The sequence below is a fragment of the Crassostrea angulata genome, chromosome 8 (assembly GCF_025612915.1).
Source record: "Crassostrea angulata isolate pt1a10 chromosome 8, ASM2561291v2, whole genome shotgun sequence".
Taxonomy (NCBI): domain Eukaryota; kingdom Metazoa; phylum Mollusca; class Bivalvia; order Ostreida; family Ostreidae; genus Magallana; species Magallana angulata.
This window is the reverse complement of record NC_069118.1, coordinates 3,779,967-3,794,992: the sequence shown is the minus strand read 5'-3', so window position 1 is coordinate 3,794,992 and position 15,026 is coordinate 3,779,967. Positions and strand designations below refer to the sequence as shown.

The 15,026-nt window shown below is 34.1% G+C and overlaps 2 protein-coding genes across 2 annotated transcripts in view; one reads left to right on the top strand and one right to left on the bottom strand.

Annotated features, from left to right (window-relative positions):
- Positions 1 to 88: 88 nt before the first annotated feature.
- LOC128160381 (complement C1q tumor necrosis factor-related protein 3-like) lies at positions 89 to 4,611 on the bottom strand. The gene is made up of 2 exons (XM_052823690.1): positions 4,344 to 4,611; positions 89 to 649 (listed from the first exon to the last, which is right to left on the bottom strand). The coding sequence occupies exons 1-2, from the start codon at positions 4,582 to 4,584 to the stop codon at positions 210 to 212; spliced, it is 681 nt and encodes a 226-aa protein (XP_052679650.1). The 5' UTR covers positions 4,585 to 4,611; the 3' UTR covers positions 89 to 209.
- A 1,722-nt stretch (positions 4,612 to 6,333) lies between these two features.
- The window catches only part of LOC128161556 (uncharacterized), a 29,697-nt gene continuing 21,004 nt past the window's right edge, over positions 6,334 to 15,026 (top strand). Inside the window, exons 1-2 of the mRNA XM_052824866.1 lie at positions 6,334 to 6,782; positions 12,916 to 13,194. Coding sequence (XP_052680826.1) covers positions 6,707 to 6,782; positions 12,916 to 13,194 — 355 coding nt within the window. The 5' untranslated portion in view covers positions 6,334 to 6,706. The remainder of the gene's footprint in view (positions 6,783 to 12,915; positions 13,195 to 15,026) is intronic.

The following is a 15,026-nucleotide window of genomic DNA, read 5'->3' as shown; positions in this document are numbered from 1 at the left end:
ATTTAGTAAGTAAACGCTCCTTGAAATTATGTTGGAAACGTAATTTAACAATAAGACGAGTATTCAAAATGAAGATACAAAAAAATAGTTGCTCAAACAAGTTTAATAAACATGTTACATACTAAGTATAGACTTTTGAACATACATGGTTCATGAAAAACAGTAAAGACTTCCGAGTATCAAGAATCGTGTTTGAATTCCTCTCTTGGTTATATGGCCTGGATCAGAAACCCCGAGACATGACTATGAATTTCCCCCTCGCCCTGCTTGTGACCAGCAAGCGTATGCTGTCCCCCTGCAAACCCCACACTCAGCCAAAACTGGTCCCCCTTCATAGCCTGAACCACTGTCGAGGATGAGGTGTGGATCCAGTAGTCAGTGTTATGGTCCAGAAACAGGTAGGCGATTTTCCGACCGTTCTGGAGCAGAAAGAAATGCATGTAGTGAGCACCGTCCCGGTTTTGTGGGGAGGATAGGACCACATTGAAATGGTAGGTCCCCGGCAGGGGTGCTGTGAAGATTCCCGTGGACGGGTTGTAGGCGTTCCCGACGTTCGTGAGGATCTGATCAAAGACCACTGTCTGCCCACTGCTTGGATTCACCATGTCATTGGATAGTTCAGCAAAGAAGGCTATGGGTTGCTGCTGAGCTGAAAAAGCAATAAAAATCATCGTTGTGAAACCAACAGATATTTTTATTGTAAATAATACATGTACTATCTTTGAAAAAAAAACGATTTTGCATTTGTAATTTGGTTAGAAATTATAACTTCGTTAGAAAAAGGTTGGTATTAAGATTTTATTCGTTTTTTTATCACCAAAAATAGAGAACCAAGCAGCTTGAATTCAACCTGTAAATTGCTTGCTAGAAAAGTGTCGCCATTCTATACAGGACCAATGCCATGTTTTAATGCCTGTCCACAAATCATGCACCATTTGTCATCCTCAAAAGGAACCAATAGAATACGTTCTTTGAGCGGTTCTAGTAAGGTAAAACACTATTCACCTTTAAAGGTGAACGCAACTATGTTTGAGTTTATGGTTTTCAGATTCATTTACATGTATTTATGTTTATGGTCTTACAAAAATATCTTTATGTAATTTTTGTTGCCTATATATATGTACAGTGTGTATGCATTGATGTTGAATGTTGCTGGTTTTATTCCTTGAATGACTCAATCAAATGAAGAACTACCGCATTCTCTTCAGTAAATGGCTAGTGTTATTTAAAACCACAGCATGATTACACAGCAGACGGCGACAAACATTGAGATTCAAAGAAATCAATATAACTTTGAATCAACGGAAAAACCGAAATTGGTATACCACACCAGTTTAATTAACAATTTGATCTAAATAATGAAATTAATTGTATCGTGTTAATATTATATTTAAAGCAATATGAGCTGTATTTTTTAGAATTTTATTTTGGTTCAAAAACTTGTTAGAATGATAAGTCTGCATGTAACTTAAACTTGTATGCTAAATAAGACTTTTTAAAAATCATTAAATTTTGTCAGAAGAAAGATTTCTCTTCTAAGGAATATTTAGCAATCAATTTTTGTACAGGATGACAATAATTCAAATTTGCTTCAAGTAAGGCTTCTTAATGGCTTTTCCCACAAAAATAAATCTAATGGAAATTTAAAAGCCATGACTTTTTTTTTGTAATTTTAGCAGAAAATAACATTTTCGTAAAAAAAAATTTTCAACATGAAAATTGAAGCTCATATTGCTTTAAAGTTAATAAACTGAATATTCATTAACTTTTTTCTCAATCACCGAACTTGATAGTTACAAAATGCTTTTAATAATTAGGATGATAAAACATATACATGTAGAAGATCTATATAATTGATGAAATGTGAGAAATTTAACTGAGAACAAAATCGATTTGATTTTGACGCAAATATGTATCAAAATGCCCTTTCACAATTGGCACACGAGCGCTTTACAACACCTTGCGATCGAAATGTTTTAGCTTCGCACGAGCTCTCGCAAAGGTTGCATGATGTTTTGCATTCGTTGCATGCGTTTTAGTGGTCGTATCAAATCCCCTCAAAATTGTGGACATGTACACCATCATGACACGATCGAATGCGATCAGAATAAACTCAGTGCAACGCACGAACATTAGTACCGACGTCTTACAACGTTTTGTATACTCGCAAAAGTGATGCACAATTTTTCAAAGGTCGTAAGATGAATCGCAGCTATCTGTGTGTGTGTTTTGCGATCTATTTCGATTATTTCGGTAACAGTTTAGGATACAATGTACATGTACGGGTTGCACTAAATTACTTTGTATTGTTCACAACCATTAAAATGGTTTATACATCCATAAGCTGAATTGCTCATATATCAGCAGGTTTTTATAGTATAAACGCAACAAGAACCAGCAGAGTCTCCGCTGATCATGAAATGAAATGAACGCGCACCGAAATTATTCTAATTCAAATCACCCATGCGCGGATCCAGAAAATTTTTCCAGGGGGGGGTCCGAAGGATAATTGTGTTTGCCAGGGGGGGGGGGGGGGGGTCCGAGGCATATTTTCGCGATAATTTTACTATGTAAATTTAATAAATTTTCATTTTCAAGGGGGGGGGGGGGGGTCGGGACCCCCCCGACCCCCCTCTAGATCCGCGCATGTCACCAATCTGTAAAGCTTAATTAACACCCACCCAGTACGTTATCTTCTAATCTTTGAACATTGATATTCAATTTTAGTAATTCATACTGAAGTGTAATCCAAATAGTTTTGATTTTTGTTTTAATAGTCTCGTACATTTAGATGATAATGTAAAAGCTTGAGTATGCTTTTCCAAATCAATACATTTATTAATGTTTATTAGGCTCATGAAGACAAATGGTGTTTCTTCGGCTATTGCCGATCGATATCAATTGCATGTTGCTTTTATGTATAACTAAGATTAATGATACAATAGTTCCATTGTTATCAATGACAGTCTTTAAATATAAGCCAAAAAAATTAACATCTTGCAAATGAGGTTCTTTGCAGCTTAGATCGTAAATCATCCAAGGACCTGCTGTGGAGCTGATAAATGCATCAATAATTGATAAGTTGCTAGTTCCGAGGATTGGTTGTGAGGTCAAATAGCTTAGACTTAAATCAAATATCATTGGGTAGTGTTGTTTATTTTTAATTTACTAGATTATTTTTAAGTAGAGTTGATAGTTAAAAAAAGTCAGATTTTCTTTTAATGTTAGATAATGATATTTTAGCCATGAATTATTGTTTAGTACAAAAAAATGTCTAATATTTTAGATGTACGTTTTACATATTTTCTACATACTCATAAATTTTTTATACGTATTTTAATGTTTTACATTATTATATTCATTACTGAATTGGTAATTTGTTGTTCAGTGAAATTTTGCAAATGCACAAGGAAAAACCTGTTCAAGGAAGAATTCTGTGAAATGAAATTTCATGATGTTCAAAACTAAACTAGGAATGACCCTGCGTTATCATGGCTGCAGGTATAAAACTAGCAATTAAATTAATAATTCAAAAGAAATAGACCAACCTATGATAACCATAAGATGCAGATATCCTATTTTAATAGCGTTTGATCTAGTAGAGTGACTAAACATTTTACAAAATCAAAGAACTGAAAGTATTGAAAAGCAAAAAAACTGTTTAAACATAGTCAGAAAATAGGAACGAGAGAATCTGACGCAACTTAACAAAAACAAAATCCATTAACCTACGATTTTACGTAACATTGCAATAAGGTGGTGCATTTTATTATGGTGACCTACTGAAATTATAAACAATAAAAGCAAAAATAATTTTAAAACAAAATTCGTTTTCAGCTTAGCTAGCAGCTAGAGCGATGAGTAAAGCGTTAATTACGAGTCTGTGTGTCATGTGTTCGAATCCCGCTGGGGCTTTTATAATTTTTTACTATTCCAAAAATTTTAAAACATATTCTTTGGTCAAATACTGTTACATGTGTAAATTTTAAAACGATGAAATTATTTTGATTATAATGTACTATAATCCACATTAGTAATGACAGGTTCTCACACCACTTTAAGTTCACTTAAATTTGGACTTAAAATTTTATTATCTCCGTTAATTACAATTCGTGTGATTTGCATTCGTCTACTTAGCTGAACTTAATTATCGTAAGTTAACTTTAAAAAATACTCCTTTTTTACACTGGCGATATTTAGAAAAACAATTAATAGTAACAAAAAGCCAATGACTGGTATGCTACAAAATAATTTCACCCCGCGTCCACAAAAGCTCAATAGTTGGTACATGTATGAAAAGGAAGAGTATGTTTTGCTCTTCATTTGTCTACATGCTTACTTACATTTTAACTGCGCAATCTCATTCTGCAAAGCCACATCAGATGACGCGTTCTTGATGAGAATGGCATTTTCGGCTTTGAGGGTCTGTACCTCCCTCTCCAGTGACGTCACACGTTGTAGGATTCCTTGAAGCGCGTCGGCCTGAGCCTCGCAGCACTCGGAGGCGGAACCACCAAGTGGGTTCTGTGGTAGGACTGGGACAAATACGTGCACGATCGCCGCTACTAGAAGGAGCCCTGCCATTATTGTTAAGAATTCGTATATACATTCATTTGGTTCTTATCTCTGTTATCATATCAATGCTATTTTAGAAGGTGTTATATACACACACTGACATTGTTTTGATTCTTATACTACGTGACAATCATATCCAATTGATTAACTACAGATATTTTTCTTTTATACAATACTCTGCATGTAAGCACAAAATGCCTGATTGTATAAAAAAAACATTAAATCAACGAGCAGTTATAATGTTCGCAGATATTAGAACCATTTTACAAGAGCTTGGACTATGGTGAGTTGGGTCAAACATCAATGTGACGAAGGCCTATTTCACTGCGGGCCACTCAGCCATGGCTCTTTGAAATCAATATGATGTTTGTCTGGCTTTTGAGCTAAGACTATACAATATATGCATAATTATTTCACTCGAAACCGGCGTCGTTTTTAACTTGTTTTGATACAAAAAATAGATAGTTACGTCCGTCTGATAGTACAAGGTCTTGTTAGAATGGTTCTCTGTTAGTAGCGTTTTAAATTCATTTTTTTTTCTTGTACAAGGAAATTGTCAATTTTGGCGGGAGTTTGGAAACTACAGAGAGTGATCATTTGCTTATCTATACACATTATCCTTAATGATAGAATGAATTATAACTAAAACAATAAATTTTGACGATTACATGCACATGCATACATGTATATTAACATCAGCGATTAACCCGTCTTCAACCAGGCTTTACTTTGGCAAAGTCATGTAAAAAACCAATAGAATATTTGACAAAAAGATATATTTGCGACGATTTCTTTTATTTATATCTGTAACCTTAAATGGCGTAAAAAGGAGCAAACAAAACAAAAGTTTCGACTGTTTTGTCTTATAAACCCATCGCTTGCACTGTTTGTACAATCAAATCCGCATAGATTTTGCCGGACGAGTAAGCAGGGGTCTTCGATCGAAAACCCGGCAAAATTTGACTAGGTAATTATTGGATTTTAACAGAATCACCCAAGCAGACGACTGTCGATAGAAACATCCGCTTTTTTGTCCAATCTATTTAAATTTCAACTTTAAAATATTATCCTTGTATATTTGATTGGGCCCATTGATCGTTATGATCGTTATGCTTCTATTTTTGTAAACAATATGAAAAAACCAAATATTTGAAAAGAGACTGAAATCCAATGATTGAGAATGCCTTCTTTATTTTAAAAGACAAAAGAGAAATAAATCAAAACGTCAGAATCCATTGTCTGATGAAGTTATACTCTTTTTAAAACTCATCTCGAGTTTTAAGTGGCGTATTTTACATAGAATTATAATTGTTAAATATTTTAAAAGTTCAAGTATTTTTCTAGAACATAATAAAGCGGATGAAGAGAGAAGCGCGAAAAGAGTGTCGGGCCCCTTACATAGCAAAAGATAGACATTTTATTTACACAGTAAAATAAACTGCCAAAGTACGGCCCTACAAAAAACCCCTCCATAGGAATAGTTTAGCCTTTAGAAGTTATGTTTTTATATCATTTGAAAGTATTGATAACCTACAGGATCTGACATCACTTGCATAAATACATGTACTAGTGTAACGTAAAACTCGATTGATATGAAGAGTTTTGGATTGCTCGACACAGTGATCAGTTCGTAATGATTCCATGAAATGAACATGAGTGTCTACATTTTCTGGCTCCAACTGGTCTAGTTTAAAAAAAATTTGGAAATCAAATTTAAATCATAATTTGGAAATTCTTGCTTCCTACAATGATCAGTTCATCAAAAAAGCTACACATTGCGCTATCTTCCCTCCGAATCCATTGGTAATTGATAGCTTTTATTGATTTTCAATCATTTTCAAATCCCTTTTGTCGACAAGTCTTTATGATGCATACATTTTTAGATAAATTGGCGAAATGTATCCAGGATTTTTATATAGCGGGTATAGGGACACCCGTTATCTCTACAAGGACATTTATACATGAGGATTTCCTGGCAACGGTATCCAATGTTCAGCATCAATGAATCAGATAAATGCAGGAGTGATTTAATATTAGCAGGCTGAATTGCAGTAAACATTGTTTTAAAAGGATTGCACTTTAATGGATTATCTAAGCAGGTGCTTGTTGTGAAATCCCAAACGCGGTGACGATGGGTGTGTTAAGGCTGGTAGTACACATACTTTTTTTGGTTAAATCTAATTGTATAACACTGGATTCATTACATGGTGAGTGCATTTTATTCCTTATAAATGCTAGTTTAAGTTTAATAAATGAATGAATGTGTTATCAATAGTGGTATTAATTTCCAGCATTTTGTATAATCAAAATGCGTTTAATATAGTGAAATTATTATAACTGAATCTACCGTTTACACGTCATAACCATAATGATATCATATATAACAGATTCACGTGTACTTTGCGCAGATAAATAAAATGATCGTGTTTGATTTATCCTTGTTTTTATGGTCTTCTTATCATTGCATCATCTTGGTATATTCATGCGTTAATGTTTTACGCATATAAAATTATAAAACTAAGTTATTATCTACTGTGTTATTATATTTGATAATTATAATATTTGTTTTTAATTACCGATTTGCCAAAAAATGTTCTTTACTCTAGATTTCATGTAACATACATCAGCCGGGGCGGCTCAATGACAAACATAGTACCAGTTTTACCAACATATGAAATGGTCATGCTCAGGAACATTTTCCCAACAATTTTCCCTTGAGTTAGAGTTTGCAAAATTAGTAAAACAGCAAATGCAGATATTTACGTTTTATTCTAAGATATGAAGATGCCAATACTGCTTTCTCTACTTCACCAGAGAGAGAGAGAGAGAGAGAGAGAGAGAGAGAGAGAGAGAGAGAGAGAGAGAGAGAGAGAGAATATTTCTTATGCCAATAGCAACTATATTTTTTTTCCAAGTGTGTGCCTCTTACTATCTATTATGACATATCGATCATTATAACTCGTCTTACATGGTAGGTAGAGCTTTTAACCTTAACTATCCTTGTGCCGGTTTTATAATCATTTGAAATTTGCTTAACAAATTTCTCTCTTTGTATAAAACAGACGTTCATTGTAAATTATGAGCGAAAATTGACTATCATTCTAAGCAACATGCACTTGGGTATTAAAAATCCTAAACAATGATAACTAACAATATTAGTTTATTCCTTGTTCGTTAAAGTCTGGAATCCTAATCCTTTGATTATTCCTATGATGAATTTTTGATTAAAGTTACCAGCATCTTCTCAGTCCCATCTTAAAGCATATTTTGATGGTGTAATATCAAAGAAAACTGTTTTCCGATACAAATAGTTTTATCAAAACAACAAGCATTCTGAGAGTATTGCATAAGCAATACACGCCCCCTACCGGTTTGTATTATTCTATGAAAGCTTCCAAGCACACAACTATTTCAGAGCTATTGTAAACGAGATGTCATGCTTTAATCAGAGATAAAAGAAGAACAGAGGAAAATAAAACTATATAGTTGATATAGAAATTAAATACAAAATAGGTAAAATAATACTCTTTATTTCATCTCCTGTAATTTCGCCAAGTATATTCTGTATTCGCTGGTAAAAATTTGTGAAAACAATGCACTGTTATGCACAATATCATTTCTTACCGTCTTCTGTAGCCCGAATCAAACCAAACAGTTAAACAGCCCAACCCGACAACGAACTCGATTGTATTAATACAAAAAAATCCTGCCGATTAAATTTACAACACAATGCTTGACACTATTTTACAGAATTTATATGTTGGTTAGAAATGATAAAAGGAATGGTACAAGTAACGCACGATATTATTACTGACTACATACTGGCCTCGTTTATTCATTACACACCGAACCCGATAACGAACCCGAACATTAAAAAATTGGAATATAAAAAATGAATTTTCTCGAAAATATGTCAATCAGACGCTACAAAAGTGTAAACTTGATCTGTAGTTTGACATTTTGAAGCTGTTCAGCAAGTTTCATATTATTCCTCAAATGCATAAAGAAAAAAAGTGTGGAAAACTGAAGTGGGACAGACAGACGGACGGACGGACGGACGGATTGACGGACGCAGAGGAAAGCTATAGTCCCCTCCGGTGAAACCGGTAGGGGACTAATAATCACAATGCCACCCAATTCATGCAGTCCTAAATCTTTGCTAAAAATTCAGCAGGATCCTTAATGCAGAATTTCGTTATGACAATACTTTTCTGTGACTGACATTTTCAACTTATAGGGAAAATGAATTTTAAAAAAGGTTAAGATTAAATGACGAATATACCAACGGTTATCAATTTCTGTTTCTATAGATATCAAACATTGTAATAAGTTATAAGATGAAAACAATTATTGCTTGATAGCTTTTTAAAATGATATAAACCAGCAACGATATTGTAGACTTGATTTTTTTTGATTTACGATAACTAAATGATAAAAGCGTAGAATAAAAAGATGCATCTGAGTTATCCTTAGCGATTAGTAAGAGCTATTTTACCATGTGTTAAAATATGATGAACATGGTACCTAATTTCCAGTTGATTATTGGTGTCTTAACAGAGCACTGTATTAATAAGTGATGTTTCGTGAAAACGCGTCTTGTCATGTAGTAGGCAACACACACAAAAATTACATCCGGTGATGTGAGTCTTAGACTCTCATTAATAGTCTACTTTTTAGAGAAGTAAAAAATGCCAAAAAAAATTATGGTCTTCACTATCTTTTTATTGATTTCTGATGTATTTGATACTTAGATGTATGTTTTAAATTCCGTTTCTTCATTATTCTTCATTGTGTATTAGTTTTATTGTATACCTAGGCAGGGTTTATGCCCGGTTTGGTTGAATGTGTTTTTTCTTTCAAGTTTTTTTTTTCATATCTATTATTCATTCTTATTCATTCTCTTTTGTTGTTTTTCATTGTTAGTTTCGTTAACTTGGTCGTCACTGGACAATTTGAATTGTTAAACGGTTACGAGTTCTATACAAAGGTTGGTTTAAATGAAATGATGTCGTTTTATTTGTGTCTTTCGTTTCCCGTTTACTGTTAGCATCTTCATTATTTATTTGGTCGATTGGTTTTACTGTTTGCATTGTTTATTCGGTCTCTCTGGGGTCTTTTCATTGTAATCAGAACAATTAGTCTCCTGGTATTAATTTTGCTATACGATACTACTCTATATTTCTTATTCAGAAGCGCCTTTATCTCCCTGCTCTTAGTGGTTGTAGTTCCGCAGTCGAAGCTTTTCTGGCCTTTCCGACAGAGCTCGGAATTTTATTTTATACAAAATGGAGTCGCTTCCCATGTGAATAAGTATCGGCTATATAGACAGCCTTGTATGTCGCTTCTGTGGTATATTTTTGGGTATCTCATTGATTGTTATGAAGTCTAGTTCTCATCTCAACAACTCGTAAATATATTGTATTTACAAGTTGTTGTCCTTTAAAAAAGGACTACAATACGTGGACCATTTGCATGTGTTTCCAACGAAAACGTGAAAGCCTTAAGATTATCCGACTCTAGCCCTCTGCTTTTAACCACTAAATTTGTACGTTGTATTACGTATACATGTATGTATAGCCCTGACTTTTTATCTCAGAATTTAAAGGGTTCATACTTCTCAAATAATTATGCTCTATCTATGAATGAAATTGGAATGTATAGTATCAGGCATTCGGTGAATTCTACTATTTGCGCACACAAATACGATTCGCACTACTTTGTTAACTATGCAGTGACAGCTTTGTGTAAATTAAAAATTTCATATTTTGATGCATTTTTTTTTTTTTTGAGATTTTAATTTTTATAAAGTGACATAATTATTCAATCATACTTAAATGCTTAAAAAATTTAATCGGGAAGTTCTCTAGCCTCGCCTACAATAAAAGTTAAGTTAAGCTACATGTGTATTCGGAAAACAACAAAACATTGAAAATTATGGTATATGATGCATGTTGTAATTTCAGCATAACATTAACTTATTTCATAATACTGATAGTTCATATCACATGTCAATCTGTACTGACAACTTTACAATTACAGCGCCTTTGAAATTATGTTTGCATATGGCACGGAATCCCGATCCCGATTCAGATAAACGTGTGCCAACCTGGTTCCCTGAGCTACCATTACGCACAGGAACCAGGCTAGCTCATGCGCAGGCTGAATTTTCCCCATAGCATCCGGTTTAACCTCGCTTATATATTTTCTGCGTGGACCTCAGGGTCCACGCAATAATATGTAAACGGTGTGACCGTTGGACCGAGCGCAGATTTAACACAGTGCAGTTCGATTTTTGTATTATAAAATCTATTCAAAACGCACATAGTAGGATCCGCCTGCATGGTTGCCTACTCAAATCATTCGTCAAATTTAAAATAAACGTCGCGTGCTCAGTCTACATTATGACGTCATATTTCAGACATAAAACGTTCAAGTTTTGTCTTCAGAAATAACCGAAGAGAGTTACGTGATTCCGATTTTTTTTTATATCTTCTTTCATTGTGCATCAATCTAATTCATATGAATGCCGCTGTAATTGATACTTTATTCAGTATCTAAAAGACCAGTTCCTTGACGTTAATGTTTTTATTTTCCATCTTTATTTTCCATCCGATAATTTGATAAGACATACATAGAACAAGTCGTGTTTCTTGATTGAAGCACAATTAAACCTATCTGGTTTCCTTTTTAATTTCTTTTAATTCAAATTACCTTCTATTGAAACACTGGAACTTATTTAATCGAGTTTAGGGGCAATAAACATCGATAAGTACCGGTCAATCAATGATCGAACTATCTTTTTAAAAACAAAATGGCTGCCAAAATGGCGGCGCCCAGGGCTGGAAGAATTTTTTTTTGGCCTTAGTACTCTGATTCAACTTTCATTCTTCACTGATTTTCTTTTATATACGTGTAACCAATAATCTCCGCTTCGCGAGGCGGGTTCGCCCGCCTCTCCCTGCGCTCGGTATTAAACTTTATAAAAAGCGGAGTTGTCCTGGACGCCTTTGTAATACATTCGAGCCTTTCGAGATGTTTTCACGAGCCTGCGGAAAGGCCCTACAAGCTGCGAATTTTAGTTCCGTTCTTAAATACAATGAAAACCTTTAGATTTGAGCGATTACTGGGAATGTCTTTTAAAGTATTGAAAAAAAAATAGTTACTAGATTGGACTATCTAATAATTCAATATTTCATAAAGAGTACTAATTGATTAATAATAACAGTTTCACTTTTCACTCCCAATATGAAAATTAATCGATAATGTTATTAACAGGATTATATAAAACTGACTACAGAAGGAATGTAAAGTAAACGTTCAAAGGCAATTACAATGTTTTCAGCACTCAATCTATGAAAGTCTTCATCATTACATCACACCAACCGGTGCAGTCATGCATAAATCAACCTCAGTTCTTATTTGTTTTATACTCAAACAAACACAAAATATTTATGAAATAAATACAAACTCGTGAGTAAAATGTGGAGCGCTCCGAACGTGCAGTTTTAATATTTTCAAAATAACAAAAATTTCTTTCTTTCAAAACAACATCTTCCACATCTACAAAATAAAATTTAGACAAGGCATACACCTAAATATACAGTACAAGACGAAGCAACGTGCGGGTTGGTGGGGCTTATTTGACTGCATGAAAAAGAGTCTTCGAAAGGTTTTACTGGTACACAATAATCTTCAGTCACTCATTATATAAATGTCACCTGACTAGGTAACAATAATAACACCCAATAGATGAAAAGAATTTTAAAAAATACCAAGTCTTTGAGTAACATTAATAACACAGAGTCTTCGAAAGGTTTTACTGGTACACAATAATCTTCAGTCACTCATTATATAAATGTCACCTGACTAGGTAACAATAATAACACCCAATAGATGAAAAGAATTTTAAAAAATACCAAGTCTTTGAGTAACATTAATAACACAGAGTCTTCGAAAGGTTTTACTGGTACACAATAATCTTCAGTCACTCATTATATAAATGTCACCTGACTAGGTAACAATAATAACACCCAATAGATGAAAAGAATTTTAAAAAATACCAAGTCTTTGAGTAACATTAATAACACATGTGTCATATTTGCAGATGCGTTGCGCGTTTGATTTAAACAACAGAATATTTTTTCATAATCAACAAATATGATCTTTATATAATTAAATTTAAAATATGGTTGTAGCTTGTATGATAAAAATACAAAACTTGACACTTTTATTAATTTAACTCGAAGTTAAAATGTAACAATCAAACCCCCACCCTCCCCTTTTGAAATGTCCTTCGATTTGTTCACGTTAAAACTTAATGATTCTATGTTCTCCTTCCAGAGAACATCACCACTAGAGTCACGTGGGATGATGTGGTGAGGTTCGGGGACCACGCAATGTTGGAGTGTGAGACGCTGTCAACGGTTGTCGTGAACGTCACTCACACGTGGCTACTTCCAAACGGGACCTCGACGTCACAAACATTCCAGGACACCACGTGTGGTGCCGGGGATTGTGAATCCTTCATCGATATACCAACCGTCGACTTCCAGCATCAAGGCAACTACACGTGTCAAACAGATTTTGGAGAAATTATTGCTTTTCTAGAAGTTGAAAGTTGTAAGTTAAAGCAAAATCAAAGTATAATCATTATCATAACTAGAGCAGAGCTCGTGGCAAAGCCCCGAGTAGGTCTTCCGTTGTTGCTGCGAGTTGAAAATATATGTTATATGGTGTCAAACGATTATAATGACTATACTTTCAGTTCTGCTTTTGTTATAAAAACGTGTTGTGATTAAAAGCCTGTATATAAAACGTGTTTTGAAACAAAGAAAGGAAGAAAATATTTTAGGAAAACTATTTGTCGAGCAGAGTTTATGTAATCGTTTCAAACATTCTTTAAAAAGTGAGATGTTTAATGGCGAGTTAAATTTTCAAAGGGTAGCAAGCATTGTTATAAACAGTATGTACTCATGATTCATGTCAGGAATTGTATTTCTTTTTTAAACTGAACCCGCCTACAAAACACGTAAACCTTTCTCAAAGATAACTTCTATATTAAAATATTTCTAAATTTTTGAAGACTATGTGCAAGTTTAGAATTGCGTGCTGACAAAATTTACAGACCCTAAAACGTACTACTACACCAAAAAAGCGTGCGGCCTACGTGCGAGAAACGTTTCGTGTAAACCTTTTTAGAGTTTCATGTAAACCGTTTAGCGTTTCGGGCAAAGCGTGTAAATCGTTTCGAGCAAAGCGTGCGAGAACCGTTCATCAGATTTCATTCGGAACTCTCTGACCAGTTAATTGTTTCAAAATGGCGCCCGTGTTTTGCATTACTTTAACAAAATTGAGCGAATTTTTAACAAACAAAAGAAAGGTATATATATTAAAAGACGACTAGTAACAGATAATTACATGTATATTTAACGTTTTCATGCGATGTTTCAGTACTGAAACAATATTAAAATTCGCTATACATAAAAAATATTAAATACAGTTAGCGAAACATGATTTCTATTGGAACAAACCTAAATCAACTTTAACTTGCACGATCATGTTTTGATAAGCATGTATTTTTATTATTTATTTACATCGATAACTCTTACTGAGACCATTCGGCTGTGTACAAGCAGCACACATAACCTCGGACATCGGGTGAGACCTGCACCTGGCTAAACCTGTCAATCAAACTCTGTGTATTTGTTTTCATTGGATGGTCAGGCGTCTCTCTTTTGTCAAAAGCCAATGGAAATTTAATGGCTTCAAGGTAATCGGAATACGTATTTGATGAAGCACACAATTTAAATGATAGAAAATTTATTAATTATTTGAACAAAATTAAATGTAAACATTGAAAGGTAATAAAAAAATTAATTATTATGGGAATCTATACGTATGGTACTCAATTCAAATAGATTATATTATGATTTTATTATTTTATGTAGTAAAATCACCCTTCCAACTGTTACTCAATTACATAACAATTGATGACCTGGGGCTATAAATGTTCTGAGCTGTGTGCGCTGAAGCGACACAAGATTCTCGGTCGCATGCGGCAATTGAATTAACACAGACTGGCCGAATAAACAAAGGGGTGGGAAAGTGAAACAAAATGTTACACATAAGAAACCACCAAAAATGATTTTCGACAGATCTTGCTATCTTTTCTCCAATTAAAAAAAAAAAATCCAGTGCGAGCACCTGTCAGCGGGGCGGGAGGAGGGGGGGGGGGGGCAGCAATGAGTTCGCTTCCACAATGAAACTACAGTAGTGATTAATATGTGACCGATAGAATCTAATCTAAAGTTGTTTAAACTCATGTGAATATTTTTTAAAATAATCATCGAATGCCTCAATTCAGGGCATTCCTTTATCGTGCTAGCACCTACCGCAAACATGTAACATGGAACTTTGATTATAATTTGATTTGATTTTTAAACTACCTTATA